Source organism: Rana temporaria, chromosome 8 (genome assembly GCF_905171775.1).
Source record: "Rana temporaria chromosome 8, aRanTem1.1, whole genome shotgun sequence".
Lineage (NCBI taxonomy): Eukaryota > Metazoa > Chordata > Amphibia > Anura > Ranidae > Rana > Rana temporaria.
The window spans coordinates 170,754,073-170,776,097 of record NC_053496.1 but is presented as its reverse complement, the minus strand read 5'-3'; the positions used below and the strand labels follow the sequence as shown (position 1 = coordinate 170,776,097).

Below are 22,025 nucleotides of genomic sequence, written 5' to 3'. Positions count from 1 at the left end.
ATTGACTTTCCCTTTATCTTGTGTTGTGAGATTTCTAATGCGAATTAAATTATGACCCCAAGTGGAGGAGTTACTTCTCTTCATAATGACTGTGGCAGGTCAATGAAACCGACAACTCAAGGCTGGAAATCTTAAATCCCATTCGATAGGTCTAGGACAGTGGTCTCCAAACTGCGGTCCTTTGGGCACCATTTCTCCCACTGACACCAAAGATGGGGTACTATTCCTTCCAATGACACCAACAATTAGGCACAATTTATTCCTTTCATACCAACAATGGGGCACTATTCCTCCCACTGACACCAAGGATGGGGCACTATTCCTCCCATGGATACCAAAAACAGGCACTGTTCCTCCATCTGACACTGCAATTTTTCTCCCAGCAATACCAATGATGGGATACTATTCCTCTCACTGAAACCAATGATGGGGCACTATCCCTTCCACTGACACCAATGATGGGACACTATCCCTTCCACTGACTCCAATGATGGGACACTATCCCTTCCACTGACACCAATGATGGGACACTATCCCTTCATCTGACACCAATGATGGGTCACTATACCTTCCACTATCCCTTCATCTGACACCAATGATGGGTCACTATCCCTTCCACTGACACCAATGATGGGACACTATCCCTTCCACTGACACCAATGATGGGACACTATCCCTTCCACTGACACCAATGATGGGACACTATCCCTTCCACTCACACCAATGATGGGTCACTATCCCTTCCACTGACACCAATGATGGGTCACTATTCATCCCACTGACACCATATATGGGGCACTATTCCTTCCAGTGACACCAATGAAGGGGCACTATTCCTCCCACTGACACCAAAAACAGGCACTGTTCCTCCATCTGACACTGCAATTTTTCTCCCAGCAATACCAATGATGGGATACTATTCCTTCCACTGACACCAATGATGGGTCACTATCCCTTCCACTAACACCAATGATGGGTCACTATGCCTTCCACTGACACCAATGATGGGTCACTATCCCTTCCACTGACACCAATGATGGGACACTATCCCTTCCACTGACACCAATGGTGGGACACTATCCCTTCCACTGACACCAATGGTGGGACATTATCCCTTCCACTGACACCAATGGTGGGACACTATCCCTTCCACTGACACCATATATGGGGCACTATTCCTCCCACTGACACCATATATGGGGCACTATTCCTCCCACGGACACCATATATGGGGCACTATTCCTTCCAGTGACACCAATGATGATGCAATATTCCTCCCACTGACACCAAAGACAGGGCACTGTTCCACCAACTGACATGGATGATGGGGCTCCATTTCTATGCAATTTATTTATGCCCACTGAAAGTCAAAAGGCATTGTTTACTCCCACTGACTTCTGGGATTTTTCTTCCACTGGCCACAGTCCCGCCCTCCCAACGTCTGGAGGACAGTAACCTGGGCCTTTGCCTAGAAAGTTTGGAGACCCCTGATCTAGGACATCCGTCCACCAGCTACAACAAAGACGTCTTATAGATCTTGTAAATTTTACGCTTATTATACCTTCCAAACAATGCTGTCGGAGGAATAAGTCTCCCGGTGGGGCTAGGACATCTGCACGTGAAATGTTGCTATTGGAGTTATAAGAAGACAGCGTGTGGAATATCGTGTTTGGGTCACTAGGTCCATTTATCCTTCAATCTTGGCATGTTTCAGCTGGTGCCTGAGGAGGCGGCCCATCTGGATGAAGGCCTTCCCACACTCCGCGCAGGAATACGGTTTTTCCCCTGTATGGATTTTCCAATGGCCGTTCAGTTCGGACTTTGTGGTAAAACCTATCTTGCACTCCGGACACTGGAACGGCTTCTCGCCCGTGTGCCACCTCCGATGTTTCACCAAGTCAGCCTTCCAGGTAAAAGTCTGTCCGCAGTCCTCGCAGGTGTACGGCTTCAGCCCCGTGTGACTCCTCTGATGAATGGTTAGGTTGGAGCTAGTGTAGAAGCGCTTGCCGCACTCTGTGCACGGGTAAGGCTTTTCGCCGGTGTGGATTCTGAGGTGCTTGGTATAATACGACTGACTGGAGAAACTCTTTCCGCACTCGGGGCAAGAATAGGGCTTCTCACCGGTGTGAACTCGTTGGTGGCTCAACATCTCTGACTTCCAGGTGAAGTTCTTGCCGCACTCCGAACAGGTAAATGGCTTCTGCCCCGAATGGACCTTCCGATGTAGCAAGACGTTGGACCGAGAACCAAAGGACTTCCCGCAATCAGAGCACGCGTAAGGACGCTCTCCTGTGTGCGTTCTCAGGTGCTTCACCAAATACGACTTGATGGAGAACCCCTTCCCGCACTCCGTACAGACATATGGCTTCAGCCCGGTGTGAATACGCTGGTGGACGACGAAGTCGCCCTTCCAGGCAAAGCTTTTGCCGCATTCAGAGCAGCAGTAGGGCTTCTCCCCCGTGTGGACCTGCCTATGTTTTAAAAGGTGTGAGCTCTTCTTAAACGCCTTGCCGCATTCGGCACACGAAAAAGGTTTCTCTCCTGAGTGAATGCGCTGGTGAGAAACCAAGTTCTCCTTTCGGGTTAATGACTTACCGCATTCCTCGCATTTAAAGCGTTTTTTACCCAGGGGGGCAGGAAGATCCGCCTCCAGACATGTCTGGTGCTCTTTGGCGTTGTCGGAAAAAAGTTCTATGTCCTTCAAGGAGTCGGTTAGTCTAGACGAAATCTGATGACTCCAGTGGAAGTCTGAGGGAACAATGGTCTCCTCTTCGGCAGCTTCGCCGATTTGGCTCGTCATGGATTCAACTGCAGCATTCTTCGCTTCCTTGGAGATCTTTAGTTGTCTGGTTGAACCATGATGCCTGATGTTACACCTGGAATGGGTGATGGTCTCTTCTTGGCCAGTTCGGAGCATTTTTGGGTCCGCAGTAAGGTTGCTTAAGAAAAAGGATGGTTTGGGTGGATAGTGAGACCTGGTGGTAAAGTTGGATGGGGTAATGGTCACATCTTGGCCAAGTATTCCACTCTGACGTGCTCTGGAGTCGCTGGTGAAATGATCAACGGAATTCAAAAGATTGGATGCATTGCGACACCAAGCATTAGAGCTCGGGGACAGAAATCTTCCAGCTTGAGGACTTTGGGCGATTTCGTCATCAATCGAATTGAGGCCGGAATAGATAAAGGGAAACGTAGTTCCGGAGTCGGGCCCATCTGTAGGAACGAGAGTGTTTTGAGATTTTTGGACTTAAATAGGTAGATTCAGGTACAATAGTGTAAAGTTACGGTGGCGTAGCTTAATGTGTTTAGGCTACGTCGCCGTAAATTAGCTAGGCTAGTAGTGATTCTCAATCTACTTATCTGATAATATACGGTGGCATAGCCTAAAACGAGCGGGCGTAAGGGCGCCTAATTCAAATGGGGGGGGGGGGGCGTGTTTCATGGTAATGAGGCTTGACCTCATGTTTTTGACGTTTTTTTGATACTGCGCATGCGCCGGGCGCCTACATTTCCCAGTGCGCATTGCGGCCAAGTACGCCGTACGGGCCTATTGATTTTGACGTGGACGTAAACGACGCAACTCCCGATTCGCGGACGACTTACGCAAACGACGTAAAAAATTCGAACCTCGCGGCGGGAACGGCGGCCATACTTTAACATTGTTATTCCACCTCATAGGTGGAATAACTTTAGGCTGCCTAAGGCCTTACGGAAACGGCGGCCAGGCGTACGTTCGGGAATCGGCGTACAAACTCATTTACATAATGTACGCCGACCGCGATGGAAGCGCCACCTAGCGGCCATCCAAAATATTGCAATCTACGGCGCAAGCCGTCCTATCTTAGATAGGTTTAAGCGTATCTCTGTTTGAGCATACGCTTAAAAATAGGTCGGCGTAGATTCTGAGTTAGGTCGGCTTATCTACGGATAAGCCGGCCTAACTCTTTGTGAATCTACCTAAGTGTGTCACTAAACCCACATCACATAAAACTATCAATAAATTGTGTATTACATTCTGTTCATACTTTCCCAGTCACTATGAGATTCATGAACTGTATTCTGCAAAAAACCTGGTTGATCCTGCTGCTCTCTATCTCCCCCTTCTGTTCATGTCCCCCATTCAGCTAGAGATTTTGCAGAGCAGTGTTGTGGGCCCAGAGGACAGGATTGATGACCACCTGTGCCCTAATTTACGGCGGCGTAACGTATCTGAGATACTTTACGCCCGCGGATAGATAGTCCATTGTATCTGAATCTGGCCCTGTGTGTTTAGTATTACTTTGACCCAAGTGTTGAAAAAAAAAAAAGAAGATTTTGGAACGTCCCTCAACTGTGCCGGCAAAGAAAAATACGTTTTTAAGGTTTACCTTTATTTTATATTTAAAAGGCTCCTGTCAGAGTTTGTCATTCAAGGTGGCTAAAGGTAGAGTTTGACCGGGGACAATGATATTGTTGTAGTGACTGAACAAGGAGGATCTGGGACTCTTCTCTTCTACTCACCTGGGCTGATCTCTGGGGGGATTCCCTCCTCAGTGTGCAGCTCATCCCCCGTCATATACAAATCATCGTCTTCTTCTTCTTCCTTTACTTCAACCTTAATAAGGTCAACAGCCTGGAGAACACAAGGAATATTTCAAATGAATAGAAATCTAAAATGATCACTTCTGAAAGATCATTTGTTTCACTTACAGAATAGTCCTCTAGAAGCTGCTGATCCTCCTGAGGGATCTCCTGATGTTCCTGTGTGGAGTCCCGGGAATACAGAGAACAGGGACATCTCTCTGGTGGGTTCCCATTACTGGATCCATCTGTAGGAAACACACACTGACTGAATACAAAGCACTGCTTATAGACCTCGTAATAGACAAGGGACAATAAATGCTTGATTGGACGTAACGCGTAAGGGCGGTCAGATGTTGGGGGATCTAGGTGGACCCTCCGTACTGCTCTCTCCTTTACAATAAAGTCTCCTCTTACCCGGTGATGTGAGGGGCGGCTGATTCTCCATCATGACGTCCTTGTAGAGATCCTTGTGTCCTTCTATATACTCCCACTCCTCCATGGAGAAATAGACAGTGACATCCTGACACCTTATAGGAACCTGACACACACAATGATACAGTCACCATCCAGACACATCCCTTGTCTGTTACTGGATAATGTCCCAGAATTCCCGGCACCGCTCACCTCTCCTGTCAGCAGCTCAATGATCTTGTTGGTGACTTCCAGGATCTTCTTGTTGTTGTTTTTCTCAGACATCATCAAGCGAGGGGGCCACTCACTGGTTTCCTTTTTTATGGGTCCATAATCCTAGGATAAGTAAGACAGTGATGTCATGTGACCTCCCAGAATCCTCCTCACCTCTCCGGTCAGGTCTGTGTTTTATTAATAGAGATAAGAGTGATGTCATGTGACCTCCCAGAATTCCCCTCACCTCTCCGGTCAGCTCTGTGTTTTATTAATAGAGATGAGAGTGATGTCATGTGACCCCCCAGAATCCTCCTCACCTCTCCGGTCAGCTCTGTGTTTCATTAATATTAATAAGAGTGATGTCATGTGACCTCCCAGAATCCTCCTCACCTCTCTGGTCAGGTCTGTGTTTTATTAATAGAGATAAGAGTGATGTCATGTGACCTCCCAGAATCCTCCTCACCTCTCCGGTCAGCAGGTAGACGATCTCCAGGGTCAGGTCTAATACGCTCCGGGTCACGTGATTACGCCTGGCGTCCATCTAACCAGGTTCAGCACCGGGAGGGGGAAGCTTCAGTGTAATTTCTAAGGAGAGAATATATTGTATTTATAGGAAATTCCTCCATCTAATATACACATCACATTTTATACAATCACCTCTAAAGTCTTAATAAAAAATAAACCTATAGAAGATTATTATTATTCAGGGTTTATATGGCGCCAACAGTTTGCTTGGCGCTTTACAATATAAAAAGGGAGACGATACGATTACAATACAATAAAACACAAGAGGGTTTTGATAAAGTTGAACTATTCTGCATGCAAGGGGTCTTTCATCTTACGAAAAGTCGTTCCTCCGCTGCACACCTGCTGCAATCCCTAATCAGGCTGTCAATGGCACTGGCTGGTGAACTGAGCTGGCAGGGTTAAAGGGCACAGAATGTTCTATGTAGTCCTGAAGCTCAGACAGTGTCATATTGCATACCTGAGGAGGGTCAGGCTGGTATTGAGGGAACCATAGAAGACATGCAATCCTGGTGTGGCCTGGATACAGGTACACAGGCCCACACTGCTCCTTCCTCCTACCTCTAAAGGGTGCTGGTCATTCACCTACACTGCTAATCAATCATGGGTCCTGTCCCTGTTATGTTCTTCTTACTATTCCCCTGCCTGTGGATGTCACATGACTGAATACCAGCTTAATTATCTCCTTCTTAAAACAACTACACAAAAGTGTCTTCAGAAATGTAGCGCTGCAGGGAGCCATGTTGGAGACCGGAAGCCATTGTGACGGAGGGGTGAGCTTCTCAAACATGGCTGCGCTGGCGGAGACATCCCCGTCTGCGCTGCGTGCCTTTAGGGGAAGGCGGGGCTGAGCGCTTCATGGAGACGTCAGTGGGAAGGAAATATGGGTGGGCGTGTCTGAAATAACCAATAATCGCGCTCAGTGTGCACAGGTACGTCTGAGCATGCGCGCAGAGGAACGTCAGAGCATGCGCATTGAGGTACAGGAAGCCAGAAGAGAAGTGCGCATGTGCAGCACTGTGTAGCCTTGTTGAGGGGATACTGGCAGGTCTTGGGGAGCAGAGACTGGGGCAGACAGTCGCAGGAGGGACAGGTATGGCCGCTGGAGGAGACCCACGGACTCTGACACCTTTCCCATGGCTGGGCTTATGAATAGAGAAGCCACAGCCACCCTTACCAGCATTTTATAGGGTTCCTCCACCCAGAACCTAGGCTTTAGTTATGGGTGGACATTGGGGTGGTGGGGGAGGGGTAAATGCCCTCTGTACGTCTATATCTTTTCCCTACATACGTGTGAAATTCAGGCAGGAGGGCGACGTCCTGTCGTTAGGGACACGGCAGGTGGGCGGAGCTAGGAATTCGACTCACAGGAGTCCAGGATGGTGTGCTGACCAATAATCCGCAGCTCATCAGCCTAGAAGTTGGTGCTTAGAGCTTGCGGCGCTGGGGTCCTCTGCTCAGTATCAGAAAGCTCCTCTATGATTAGCAAAGACCTCTATGACTAAGTCCTGGCGGGGAGGACGAAACGCGTTGGGGCGGGTTTAGTGAAGTAGTGCTGACTGAGGCCGCCTAACATCTTAAACTGGTCTGGCAAATCCAGCAAGCTCCTACCATAGTCGTTTCCTTCCAGTGGGAATGTGAGATCGGAATTTGGGGAACGCCAGGTCCAATCTTCTAGACTCGTCACCCAGCTAACCCAAACCAATTTCTGTCTGTTGGCAGGGACCTCCAGTCAGAACCTCAGAGGAGCGCTGCAGCTCATCATGGACAACAAGAAGCGTCATCTAACGAAGAGGATCCTAAACCTTACCCTGGAGATCATCTACCTGCTGACCGGAGAGGTGAGGAGGATTCTGGGAGGTCACATGACATCACTCTTATCTCTCTTAATAAAACACAGACCTGAATGGAGTGGTGAGGAGGATTCTGGGAGGTCACATGACATCACTCTTATCTCTATTAATAAAACACAGAGCTGGCCGGAGTGGTGAGGAGGATTCTGGGAGTTCACATGACATCACTCTTATCTCTATTAATAAAACACAGACCTGACTGGAGAGGTGAGGAGGATTCTGGGAGGTCACATGACATCACTCTTATCTCTATTAATAAAACACAGACCTGACCGGAGAGGTGAGGAGGATTCTGGGAGGTCACATGACATCACTCTTATCTCTATTAATAAAACACAGACCTGACTGGAGAGGTGAGGAGGATTCTGGGAGGTCACATGACATCCCTCTTATCTCTATTAATAAAACACAATCCTGACCGGAGAGGTGAGGAGGATTCTGGGAAGTCACATGACATCACTCTTATCTCTATTAATAAAACACAGACCTGACCGGAGAGGTGAGGAGGATTCTGGGAGGTCACATGACATCACTTTTATCTCTATTAACCATTTCCCGCCCGGTCAATAGCAGATTGACCTTCCGGGAAGTGGTTTCGTTATCCTGACTGGACGTCATATGATGTCCAGCAGGATAACAGCCGCCGCGCTCCCGGGGTGACGCGCATTGCGGCGATCGGTGGTGCGGTGTGTCAGTCTGACACATCCCTACCCCGATCTCATTAAAGAGCCTCTGACTGAGGCTCTTTATCACATGATCAGCCGTGTCCAATCGCGGCTGATCACGATGTAAACAGGAAGAGCCGTTGACCGGATTTTCCTCACTCGCGTCTGACAGATGCGAGTAGAGGAGAGCCAATCGGCGGCTCTCCTGTCGGGGGGGGGGGGGGGGTTGCGCTGATTGTTTATTAGTGCAGCCCCCCCCTTCGGATGCCCACACTGGACCACCAGGGAAGCCACCTGGACCACCAGGGATGGGGGCAACATGTGGATGGCCAGGTATGTACCCCATGGCCATCTACATATAAAAAAAAAGGAAAAATAGATGCCAGTGCCCACAAATGGGCACTGACTGGCAACATTATGGACAATAAAAAAATGTGATCCCCAGCAATGCCACCCATCAGTATCATCAGTGCCACCCATAAGTACCCATCAGTGCCACCTATGAGTGCCCATCAGTGCCGCATACCAGTGCCACCTCATTGGTGCCACGTCATTTGTGCTGCCTTATCAGTGCAGCTATATCAGAGCCTGTCATTAAAGAAGAAAACGTACTTGGGTACAAAAAAATAAAATAACAGAAACAAAGAAAAACCTAAAAAAAAATCTAAATTTTCGTTCTTTTTTTATTTGTTGCACAAAAAGTAAAAATCGCAGAGATGATCAAATACCACCAAAAGAAAAGCTTTATTTGTGGGAACAAAATGATAGATAGTTTGGGTACAGTGTAGCATGACCGCGCAATTGTCATTCAAATTGTGACATCGCTGAAAGCTGAAAATTGGCCTGGGCAAGAAGGTGCGTAAGTGCCTGGTATTGAAGTGGTTAATAAAACAGAGCTGACCGGAGAGGTGAGGAGGATTCTGGGAGGTCACATGACATCACTCTTATCTCTATTAATAAAACACAGACCTGACCGGAGAGATGAGGAGGATTCTGGGAGGTCACATGACATCACTCTTATCTCTATTAATAAAACACAGAGCTGACCGGAGAGGTGAGGAGGATTCTGGGAGGTCACATGACATCACTCTTATCTCTATTAATAAAACACAGAGCTGACCGGAGAGGTGAGGGGAGCATCTGTGACACAGGAAAGCAAAGCCAAGATGGCTGCCCCCACACAGAGACATAGTGCTGAACAGGACATGGTAGGTCTGTAATGGGTTAAAGGTCCGCTGCAAGATCACAATACTGGTGACAAATCGTTATGCTCTCTACTCTTTTTTTGGGCACGACTTTCACAGCTCACAACTTATTCATCTATTTCAATACATATCAGGATTATGTTCCACTGAGGAAGTCTGGTGACCAGGTGACACCCAACAGCCACCCCTTTGTGTCTGGAAGATGGAGTCGGAGCCGGAGCCTCAACTTGGAGCCTCCACCTCTCTCCCTGGCACCTGGGAAGATCAACGACAAAAAGATCCTTCAACTGACCAGCAAGATCATCGAGCTGCTGACAGGAGAGGTGAGCGGTGCCGGGAATTCTGGGACATTATCCAGTAACAGACAAGGGATGTGTCTGGATGGTGACTGTATCATTGTGTGTCGAGTTTCTATAACCACTTAACGCCCGCCGCACGACTATTTACGTCCGCAAAATGGCACGGACAGGCAGATGGGCGTATATATATACGTCCTTGCCTTTCCGCGGGTCGGGGGTCCGATCGGGACCCCCTCCGCTGCGTGTGGCGGGCGGCTTACCTCGGGGAGCGATCCGGGACGACGGCGCGGCTATTCGTTTATAGCCGCCCCCTCGCGATCGCTCTCCGGAGCTGAAGAACGGGGAAAGTCGTATGTAAACACGGCTTCCCCGTGCTTCACTGTGGCGGCGCATCGATCGAGTGATCCCCTTTATAGGGAGACTCGATCGATGACGTCAGACCTACAGCCACACCCCCCTACAGTTGTAAACACACACTAGGTGAACCCTAACTCCTACAGCGCCCCCTGTGGTTAACTCCCAAACTGCAACTGTCATTTTCACAATAAACAATGCAATTTAAATGCATTTTTTGCTGTGGGAAAATGACAATGGTCCCAAAAATGTGTCAAAATTGTCCGAAGTGTCCGCCATAATGTCGCGGTCACGAAAAAAATCGCTGATCGCCGCCATTAGTAGTAAAAAAAAAAAAAATTAATAAAAATGCAATAAAAATATCCCCTATTTTGTAAACGCTATAAATTTTGCGCAAACCAATCGATAAACGCTTATTGCGATTTTTTTTTTTTTTTACCAAAAATAGGTAGAAGAATACGTATCGGCCTAAACTGAGGGAAAAAAAATTTTTATATATGTTTTTGGGGGCTATTTATTATAGAAAAAAGTAAAAAATATTGAATTTTTTTCAAAATTGTCGCTCTATTTTTGTTTATAGTGAAAAAAATAAAAACCGCAGAGGTGATCAAATACCACCAAAAGAAAGCTCTATTTGTGGGGGAAAAAGGACGCCAATTTTGTTTGGGAGCCACGTCGCACGACCGCGCAATTGTCTGTTAAAGCGACGCAGTGCCAAATCACAAAACCTGGCCTGGGCATTTAGCTGCCTAAAGGTCCGGGACTTAAGTGGTTAACAATGTTTCTTTCTCCATGCAGGAATTTGACTATTTGGAAGAAGACACACATTTCTACAAAGACGTCAAGGTGGAGAAATCTCAAAGGCTTCAAGTGAGCGGTAAGTTATCTCCACGATTGTATTCCCAAGAACTTATTTTTATACTTGTTAGTCCCCTTTCACACTGGGGCGGTTTGCAGGCGATATTGCACTAAAAATAGCGCCTGCAAACTGACCCTAAACAGCGGCTGCTGTGTCTCCAGTGTGAAAGCCCCGAGGGCTTTCACATTGGAGCGGTGCACTAGCGGGACCGCACCAAAAGTCCTGCTAGCAGCATCTTCGGAGCGGTGTGTTTACCTCTCCTTCCCATTGAAAGCAATGGGAAACCGCGGCTATGCCGCCGGCAATGCGCCTTTGCAGAGGCGCATTGCAGGCCTTCAGACCCCTTTCACATTGGAATGGTTTGTAGGCGCTATTGTGCTATAAATAGCGTCTGCAAACTGACCCTAAACAGCAACTGCTGTTTCCCCAGTGTGAAAGCCCTCTAGAGCGGTGCACTAGCAGGACTGCGCCAAAAGTCCTGCTAGCAGCATCTTTGGAGCGGTGAGAAGAACGGTGTGTTTACCCCTCTTTCCCATTGAAATCAATGGGAAACCGCGGCTATACCGCCGGCTTTCGGTCGCTAGCGGGGGGTAAAACCGCCCCGCTAGCAGCCAAATACCACAGGAATTCCGACGGTATATCGCCGCTAAAAATATACCGTCAGCGCACCTCCCGCCCCAGTGTGAAAGGGGCCAAAGGAGAGAACAGTATGGATGGTCCACCTAGATCCCCCCCCCCCCCCTCATCTGATAAACACATAGAAACAGTGGCCTGGATTCAGATAGCCTTTACGTTGGCGTATCTATTGATACGCTGTGTAAGTGCTACGAAGCGCCGGCGTATCTTCTTTCTGTATTCAGAAAACAAGATACGCCAGAATTTTACTAAGATACGGCCGGCGTAAGGCTCTTACACCGTCGTATCTTAGGCTGCATATTTACGCTGGCCGCTAGGTGGCGCTTCCGTAGATTTCCTCAAGGAATATGCAAATTAGGTAGTTGCGCCGATTCAGAAACGTACGTCCGCCCGGCGCCTTTTTTTAACGTTGTTTACGTAAGGCTTTTTCCGGCGTAAAGTTACCCCTGCTATATGAGGGGTATCCTATGTTAAGTATGGACGTCGTTCCCGCGTCTAATTTAAAAAAAATTTACGTCGTTTGCGTAAGTCATTCGCGAATAGGGCTGTACGTAAGTTACGTTCACGTCTAAAGCATTGACGATTTGCGGCGTAATTTCGAGCATGCGCACTGTGATTTTTTCACGAACGGCGCATGCGCCGTTCGTAAAATACGTCAAATACGTGGGGTCACAGTGAATTTAAATAAAACACGCCAACATCATCCACATTTGAATTAGGCGGTCTTACGCCGGACCTCATACGTTACGCCGCCGTAACTTAGGGCGCAAGTTCTTTCTGAATGCGGAACTTGCGCCCTATTTTGCGGCGGCGTAACGTATCTGAGATACGTTACGCCCCGCCAATAGATACTCCAATGTATCTGGATCCGGCCCAATGTATTCAGTCAGTGTGTGTTTCCTACAGATGGATCCAGTGATGAGAACTCACCAGAGAGATGTCCCCGTCCTCTGTATTCCCGGGACTCCACACTGGAACATCAGGAGATCCCTCAGGAGGATCACACGATCCCAGAAAAATCTACTCCGATTCCTAGAGATGTTTTAGTTGATCAGACGGTAAGATGTTGATGGTGAAAAGTATGTGAGTGCCTGAGCATCAAATCTATAATAACTTGTTGGAACCATTTTAAATTGTCATCAATATGGAGTTGGGGCCCCTTTGTGGCTTTAGGGCCCCTGTTGTTTGGGAAGAGTTTCTAAAGATTTTGGTGTGTCTGTGGGAATATGTGTGTCCGTGTATCTGGTGGAGGAGCCTTAAGTGATGAGAACAGCTTCTCTTACACCTCCGGCTCAGAACCCCTGGTAAAGTAACAGGACATAAAATTATAGACTGATCATTTCTTTGTCGGTGGGCAAACGTACAAAATCAGCGGGGGGTCAAATACTTTTGAGCCCGGCGTGAAATTGGCACTCCACGTTCTCCCAATGGTCCACAGCCTGTACTATCACCAGTGGTTGTCAACGGAGGTTGCGTGTCTATGTGCATGATTGATGGGCGCAGCTGAAACATCTGAAGTCAATCATTTCAAAGGGTTCAAGGTCCCCAAACCATCCAGCCTCCAGTTGTTCAGGAAATACATGTTACGTACCTTAGGTGTGAGCCTGATGCGTGGAGGGAGACCTCCCATACAACCCCGGCTCGGAGACCACTGGAATGAAGGCAGTGGTGGTAAGAGCACGGTGAGGTAAAGGTGCCTGTACTGGTCCTTGCTGCTGGTGAAGCTGGAACCGCTGGGCAGGAAGCAGGGGATGCAGGTCGGCCGGCTAGCGGATGCAGGTCAGCAGAGCCGTGGATGCAGGACAGCAGAGCAGCGGGTGCAGATCAGCAGGACAACGGGTGCAGGTCAGCAGATGCAGGTCAGCAGAGCCGTGGATTTAGGTCAGCAGAGCAGCGGGTGCAGGTCAGCAGAACAGCAGATGCAGGTCAGCAGAGCAGCGGGTGCAGATCAGCAGGACAACGGGTGCAGGTCAGCAGAACAGCAGATGCAGAGCAGCGGGTGCAGGTCAGCAGAACAGCAGATGCAGGTCAGCAGAGCCGTGGATGCAGGTCAGCAGAGTAGCGGGTGCAGATCAGCAGGACAACGGGTGCAGGTCAGCAGAACAGCAGATGAAGAGCAGTGGGAGCAGAGCCGTGGATGCAGGTCAGCAGAGCCGTGGATGCAGGTCAGCAGAGCAGCGGGTGCAGGTCAGCAGAACAGCAGATGCAGGTCAGCAGAGCAGCGGGTGCAGATCAGCAGGACAACAGGTGCAGGTCAGCAGAACAGCAGATGCAGAGCAGCGGGTGCAGGTCAGCAGAACAGCAGATGCAGGTCAGCAGAGCCGTGGATGCAGGTCAGCAGAGCAGCGGGTGCAGATCAGCAGGACAACGGGTGCAGGTCAGCAGAACAGCAGATGCAGAGCAGCGGGTGCAGGTCAGCAGAGCCGTGGATGCAGGTCAGCAGAGCAGCGGGTGCAGGTCAGCAGAGCAGCGGGTGCAGATCAGCAGAGCCGTGGATGCAGGGCAGCGGGTGCAGGTCAGCAGAGCCGTGGATGCAGAACAGCGGAGTCAGACAAGCCGGGTCATACACATCAGGGTAACAGCATAAACGATAGGCAGGAGAATAGTCAGAGTCCAGGCTGGGTCTTTGGCAACAGGTAATCGGGCAGAGAACTGAGCAGGGTCAACAAGCCGAAGTCAGGACTGGAGATAGAAGCAAGGTCAGGAAGCCGGGTCATACACAGGAACAGAATGCTTCACAAAGGAACACAAGGAACAGACGCAGATCAAGCCGCAAGGTGCAGCATTCCTAGAGCGTCTTTTATAGGCTGTTGGGCGCCAAAGGTGCGTCTAACGCGCAGGCATGCGCACGCAAAGGGCGTGATTCGCGCGTGCGCATAGGTGCGTGCAAGATCTGTGGTTCGCGCATGCGCATAGGCACGCATCTATGGGAGCGGGCAGTACTTCCCTGACGCTACAATTCCCATCCATTCCTCGTCATGTCTGTGAGTGTCAGAGCTTTACAATGCCTCATGGGGCGTGTAGTACCATAACAGCTGGAGGGCCGTAGTTTGGAGATCCCTTAGCCCAGCGATGGTGAACCTTGGCACCCCAGATGTTTTGGAACTACATTTACCATGATGCTCATGCACTCTGCAGTATAGTGGAGCATCATGGGAAATGTAGTTCCCAAACATCTGGGGTGCCAAGGTTCACCATCACTGCCTTAGCCTATCCTAGTCTCATCACGTGAGCCCAATCAATAAGAACTGTCCATGGATACTTCTAAGTATTGGTCTTTGGAAGCTTGCTTAGAAACGTGAAAGCCGTATTTATTAATGTGACCGTAGGCTGAAGACATGCAAGAAGTCAAGACTTTTATCGTAACCCAGATTGACAGTGCTGAGGAGCCGAATGTGATGGGGGATGATCGGTGTAAAGAGGAGGAAATCCCTCCAGAGATCAGCACAGGTTAGTAATACACAACAAACAACATACCTGGCTCATCGGGAGGCCGGGGGAACCGATCCGGTGTTGGGGGCGGCTGGCCATAGAGATTAGCAGAGGAAATATGGCCTCCGCTCATCTCTATGGCCTAGGATGTCCAAAGAGACGTTATGATGTCACTTCCGGGTCACAGGAAGTGTAAACATTTTTTTTTTTTTATCTGATGCTTTCTATTGTAGAGGAGACATGTGGGGTTTTATTGACCCCAGATCTCTCCATAAAGAGGACCTGTCATGCTTTATTGTTGTCAGAAGAGATGTTTACATTTCTTCTGACAGCAAAAAAAGTAGTAATAATAATTAAAAAATTATTTTACTACACAACTTGTAGTTGTAGTACACAACAAACAACATACCTGGCTCATCGGGAAGCCGGGGGAACCGATCCGGTATTGGGGGCGGCTGGCTATAGAGATTAGCAGAGGAAATATGGCCTCCGCTCATCTCTATGGCCTAGGATGTCCGAAGAGACGTTATGATGTCACTTCCGGGTCACAGGAAGTGTAAACATTTTTTTTTTTTTATCTGATGCTTTCCATTGTAGAGGAGACATGTGGGGTCTTTTTGACCCCAGATCTCTCCATAAAGAGGACCCATTATGCTTTATTGTTGTCAGAAGTGATGTTTACACTTCTTCTGACAGCTAAAAAAAAGTAGTAATAATAATTAAAAAATAAATAAATTAAAGAGACAGTGTAAACATAAAAAATTTAGGAAAATAATAATGCTTTTTTTTTATTGATCTGATGCTTTCTATCGTAGAGGAGACATGTGGGGTCTTATTGACCCCAGATCTCTCCATAAAGAGGACCTGTCATGCTTTATTGTTGTCAGAAGAGATGTTTACATTTCTTCTGACAGCAAAAAAGTAGTAATAATAATTGATAATAAATTGAAGAGACAGTGTAAACATAAAAAAATTTTGAAAAATAATAATGCTTTTTTTTTTTTTTTTTTTTTTAATCTGATGCTTTCCATCGTAGATCTCTCCATAAAGACGGCCCATCATGCTTTATTGTTGTCAGAAGAGATATTTACATTTCTTCTGACAGCAAAAAAAAAATAGTAATAATAATAATAATTTAAAATAAATTAAAGAGACAGTGTAAACATAAAAAATGTAGGAAAATAATGTTTTTTTTTTTAATGAGCTGATGCTTTTTATCGTAGAGGAGACGTGGGGTCCTATTGACCCCACATCTCTTCATAAAGAGGACCTGTCATGCTTTATTGTTGAGGGAAGGGATGTTTTAATTTCTTCAGACAGTAATAATAATAATAATAATAATAAAAAAAAAAGGGACAGTGTAAACATAAAATAATAAAAAACAAAAAATTAAAGGGACATTGTAAACATAAAATAATAAAAAAAAAATTAAAGGGACAGTGTAAAAAATGTAAGAAAATAATATATATTTTTTTTTTTCGATCTCATGCTTTCCAGCCTGGAAGAAAGATGTGGGGTCTTATCGATCCCAGATCTCTCCATAAAGATGACCTGTCATGCTTTATTGTTGTCAGAAAAGATGTTTACATTTCTTCTGACAGCAATAAAAGTAATATTAGAAAATTTTTTTTAAGGGAAAGTGTAAATATAAAAAATGTAATAAAATATTAATAAAAACAAATTCTCTAAGCGACCCCACCCCCGTGCTCAAACGCATACATTGGTCACGCCCAAATATGTAAACGGTGTTTGGGGGTTTGAAGTAATTTTCTAGCAAAAAAATATAGATTTTTACCTGTAAAAGTGTGAGTATAGGCCTTAACCACTTAAGGACCAAGCCTATTTTTCAGACTCTGTGTTTACAACTTTAAAAACATTTTTTTTTGCTAGAAAATTATTTAGAACCCCCAAACATTATATAAAAAAAAATTCTAACACCCTAGAGAATAAAATGGCGGTCTTTGCAATACTTTTTATCACACAGTATATGCACAGCGGTCTTGCAAGCGCACTTTTTTTTGGAAACAAACTTTTTTTTTTTTTTATTAAAAAATAAGACAACAGTAAAGTTAGCCCAATTTTTTTTATATTGTGAAAGATAATGTTACGCCGAGTAAATTGATACCCAACATGTCACGCTTCAAAATTGCGCTCGCTCGTTGAATGGCGTCAAAGTTTTACCCTTAAAAATCTTCATAGGCGACGTTTAAAAAAATCTACAGGTTGCTTGTTTTGAGTTACAGAGGAGATCCAGGGATAGAATTATTGCTCTCGCTCTAGCGATCGCCAGGATACCTCACATGTGTGGTTTGAACACCGTTTACATATGCGGGCGCTACTCGCGTATGCTTCTGCGCTCGAGCTCCTTGGGACGGGGCGCTTTAAAATAAAATTTGGGTCACTTTTATTCCTATTACAAGGAATGTAAACATCCCTTTTGTAATAGAAAAAAACATGAGAGGTCCTCTTAAATATGGGATCTGGGGTCAAAAAGACATCAGATCTCATATTTGGACTTAAATGCAATAAAAAAAAAAAATTATAATTTTAAGAGATATGGGCGGAGTTGGCGTTTTGACGTCGCTTCCGCCCTACTATGGTATGGAGACGGGTGGGGGCCATCTTGCCCTCACTCGTACCCATACCCAGGAAGGAGAATGACCCGATCGCCTCCTTCGCTACCGACGGCCCCGGTAAGCGGCGGAGGGCGCAGGAGGGGGGGGGCCTCTCTCGCCGCCGATAGCAGTGACCGCCTGCTGAAAAGATGGATACCTTGGTTATGGCAGCAGCTGCCGCCATTACCGATATATCCATCTTTAAAGTGCCGACGTATATATACAGTGGGTGGTCTTTAAGTGGATAATTATATTCTCCCTTTAAGACTGACTTTATGTCCCCCAGGTGAGTACGGAAACTTCCCAGATGGTGAGCCTGTCTCCCCTCACGGCTTTGAAACAGATGAACACTTTGCTGAAGACACCAGAGGATCGAACGTTGGGCCCATCCAATGTAAATCCGACTCGTTTTCGGTCCCCGGACACACCGGTTACTTCACCAGCCCTCCCGACACTATGTTGCCAAGCATCGGCCGGGGCGGGGACCAGATCTACATCTGCACGGACTGCGGCGATTCTTTCCTGTGCAAGTCCCACCTCGTCTCGCACCAGAAGTTCCACCTGGGCAAGAAGCAGTACGTCTGCCCCGAGTGCGGCAAATGCTTTGCGTACAACTCGCACCTGGTCCGGCACCGGATCACGCACACGGGGGAAAAGCCATACTCCTGCGAGGACTGCGGCAAGTGCTTCACGCAGAAGTCGTACCTCACCTTGCACGAGCGCTGCCACACGGGCGAGAAGCCCTTTTCCTGCTCCGAGTGTGGGAAGTGCTTTGCGCGCAACGCCAGCCTCTGCATGCACCAGCGCATTCACACCGGTGTAAAACCGTTCTCCTGCTCGGACTGCGGCAAAAGCTTTTCCCAGAGGTCTTATCTGCTGCTACACCAGACGTGCCATCGGGGGAACAAACCGTATTCGTGCCCCCAGTGCGGCAAGTGCTTCACCACTAACTCTTATTTGGCCAAACACCAGAGGACTCACATGGGGGACCAGCCTTGCCTGTAGCACCACGGTGGACTGATGGGAAACAATCAGTTTGATTTTGGTTGGACATTACGGATGTTGACTCCCCATTCCAACTCCTATTTCTTCTTGGGGGACTCCAACAGTGAAATCTTGACCAAGTCCCCACCCCTGAGGGATAACATTTAACCAATACAAAGTGAGAAGAGTCCTATAAGCTGCACATCACTACAAAACCTTGTGTGTGGAAAGTGAAAACAGCCCCAGCCCGGGCTCCATGCAGGCCACCCCAACGTATTTCACCCCACCCATATGACTTAATAATCCCCCATGACGAAACGCGTTTGGGCGTGTCTTGCATAAAGCCCAGTTTGAGGCGGTTTTTACTTTTACACACTTTCTGATTCTGATAAGCCCCCTGCCCGCAGACCCCAACAACCACAGTCCAGGGTTGTTGGCAGGGGACCCTTGTCCCCTTCAATGTGGGGACAAGGTACCCACCTCTCCCATATTGAGGGCATGTGGCCTGGTATGGTTTGGGGAGCGCTCGCTCATCCCCTCCCCTTTCCTGACCTGCCAGACCGTATGCTCAGATAAGGGTCTGGTATAGACTTTCGAGGGGACCCTATGCCGTTTCCTTTTTTAATTTGAAGGGCCTAGTATGGACTCTGGGGGAGGGGGAATCTTTTCTAGTGATGTGTGGTTTATAGATCTCTTCTCTCTTTGTACTGGTATCCATGGAGCTGGCACAAGCTCCGTCCTTGCCTGCACTCCCAGCTGTTGATATTAAAACAAGACCTGTAGAAGCTTCGAGCAGCAAACTTAAGATCTTGGCACCACCAAGTCTTCTATGGACCATGGTCAAAATTATTTACATTAGTTCCTTCCCCTGAGGAGCTTACAATATCATATTTCTACTTTGTGTACGCTAGCTGTAAGATGTTGGCACCAATGTTCCATGGTTTGCTTACCTAAAATTGCTGGTATGTTCCTTGGTCCCAACCAACCGGTCACTACCCCTGAGAGGAGTGCATTATACTGTCCTCACGTCAGGTACTCTAATAGTGAGATCTTGCCTTTTGAGTACCATGGTTTCCTCATCTACCGTGGCTCTTATGTCCCATTGTCGTAACCATTCCCATCTGTCCCTGCCCTCGAAAAGCATACACTGTACTAGTCTCACCTCAGGTACTCCAACAGCAAGCTCCTTCCATTAGAGTTCCAAGGTTTTCTTACCTACTACAGCAGTTATGTCCCATAACAATTCAGGTAAGTCCTTGCCCCCGAGAAGCTTGCAATGCAATGCTCCCCCTTGGGGTACTCCAGATGTAAGATATTGGCACTAGAGTTCCTAGGTCTGCTGACCTGCAACTGTTAGGTGAGAAGACCTGCTGGTAGGTATGCATGGTGCCCATATGATTGTTATTATTCACATAAGCCCCCGCCTGTGAGGAGCTTATTGTCCCCACTTCAGGTAGACCAGCTGTAAGATATTGTCAGTAGACTTCTCAGGTCAGCTTGCCAACTATGACTAGCTGAGCAGACTTGGTCAGTCCCTGCCTCCTAGGAGCTTACACTTACCATTTCACAGGTATTTTAGCTGTCAGAGACTTGAGTCCCTGCCCCTGAGGAGACTGTAATGTGACCTTACCTAGGAAACTTCAGGAGGGTACTCCAGATGTAATATGTTGGCACTAGAGTTCCTAGGTCTGTAAAATTGCCACTGTTGGTTGAGCAGACCTGTTGGTAGGTATGCATGGTGCCCTATGATTGTTACCTTTCACATCAACCCCTGAGGAGCTCATGCCCCTACCTCAGGTAGTTCAGCTGTAAGATATTGTCAGTAGACTTCTCATGAACCATGACTAGGTGAGCAGACTTGGTCAGTCCCTGCCTCCTAGGAGCTTACACTTGTCCCTTTCCCAGGTATTCTAGCTGTCACATACTTGGACCAGAGATTTGAGTTCCCGCCCCTGAGGATCTTGTAATGTCTTTACCTAGGATACTTCAGGAGGGTACTCCAGATGTAATATGTTGGCACTAGAGTTCCTAGGTCTGTAGACCTGCCACTATTAGGTGAGCAGACCTGCTGGTAGGTATCCATGGTGTCCTATGATTATTGCTATTCATATAAGCCCCCACCCCTGAAGAGCTTAATGTCTCTACATCAGGTTGTCCAGCTGTAGGATATTGACGACAGACTTTTCAGGTCAGCTTGTCAACCATGACTAGGTAAGCAGACTTGGTCAGTCCCTGCCTCCTAGGAGCTTGCACTTGTCCATTTCACAGGTATTCTAGCTGTCAGAGATTTGAGTCCCTGCCCCTGAGGAGACTGTAATGACTTTACCTAGGATACTTCAGGAGGGTACTCCAGATGTAATATGTTGGCACTAGAGTTCCTAGGTCTGTAGACCTGCCACTATTAGGTGAGCAGACCTGCTGGTAGGTATCCATGGTGTCCTATGATTGTTGCCATTCATATAAGCCCCCACCCCTGAAGAGCTTAATGTCTCTACATCAGGTTGTCCAGCTGTAGGATATTGACGACAGACTTTTCAGGTCAGCTTGTCAACCATGACTAGGTAAGCAGACTTAGACAGTCCCTGCCTCCTAGGAGCTTACACTTGTCCATTTCACAGGTATTCTAGCTGTCACATACTGAGACCAGAGATTTGAGTCCCTGCCCCTGAGGAGACTGTAATGTCCTTACCAGGGCGGAAAACATAGCTCTAGAATTTATAGGTCTGCTCACCTTTAGTGGCCATTGCAAGGGCCTACCAGTATCATTGGTTCCAGCACTCTACCCCAATAAGGAGATTAGAGTCCCCAAGTCTGCTGACTCAATATGGACAATACAAACATTCCCCACCCCTCAGGAGCTAACCGTTTTGGTTCATTATTTCAGGTATAGGTAAATTATAGGACCCAGGTAGCTAAAGAGATTACATTACAGCTAGTGCATTTTTTGCCACGTGCCTGACCTTTTTTGCCAGTTTTTCTAATGGCTCTTGGGCCAAAGTGGGTGAAACTAGTACCCACCCCTGAGGATCTTACAGTGAAATAGCCCTATGTACACTCCTATTTAATCCTTTCCAAACCTAACCTCGTAAAGCTGTATTGGTAACACACATACAGTAAACAAAGGCTGTAGGGTTTAAAATAACAGCCTGCAGGGTTTCCTGGATAAAACCAACCACCACTGCTGCCGTTTCGAGCCCACAACTTGGCCCAGCTCTCTTGGAGAGCTCTTGTGTCTGTCAATAGAGGTATCAAAATGGCCACTGTGCCCTATGAACACAGGCTGCTAGCAGTCAGTAAGAGTCAGTGGTAAAATTGATAGTAAGACAAAACTACCAACGCGTTTCGGGGATACAACTCTCCGTTCTTCAGGGCTCTGGTTTAAATGATGGGATTCTAAGTATAGTATAG

The 22,025-nt window shown here is 47.4% G+C and overlaps 2 protein-coding genes across 2 annotated transcripts in view; one reads left to right on the top strand and one right to left on the bottom strand.

The window, feature by feature from the left end:
• Positions 1 to 4,994, bottom strand: part of LOC120910483 — a 102,283-nt gene extending 97,289 nt beyond the window's left edge. Inside the window, exons 1-4 of the mRNA XM_040322240.1 lie at positions 4,978 to 4,994; positions 4,690 to 4,808; positions 4,501 to 4,612; positions 1,691 to 3,213 (exon numbers count right to left, since the gene is read on the bottom strand). Of these exons, the coding sequence (XP_040178174.1) occupies positions 1,691 to 3,213; positions 4,501 to 4,555 (1,578 nt within the window). The 5' untranslated portion in view covers positions 4,556 to 4,612; positions 4,690 to 4,808; positions 4,978 to 4,994. The remainder of the gene's footprint in view (positions 1 to 1,690; positions 3,214 to 4,500; positions 4,613 to 4,689; positions 4,809 to 4,977) is intronic.
• A 1,710-nt stretch (positions 4,995 to 6,704) lies between these two features.
• Positions 6,705 to 21,823, top strand: LOC120909389 (oocyte zinc finger protein XlCOF8.4-like). The gene is made up of 7 exons (XM_040321150.1): positions 6,705 to 6,808; positions 7,438 to 7,556; positions 9,573 to 9,761; positions 10,890 to 10,968; positions 12,493 to 12,644; positions 14,916 to 15,036; positions 17,920 to 21,823. The coding sequence occupies exons 2-7, from the start codon at positions 7,479 to 7,481 to the stop codon at positions 18,636 to 18,638; spliced, it is 1,338 nt and encodes a 445-aa protein (XP_040177084.1). The 5' UTR covers positions 6,705 to 6,808; positions 7,438 to 7,478; the 3' UTR covers positions 18,639 to 21,823.
• Positions 21,824 to 22,025: the final 202 nt, after the last annotated feature.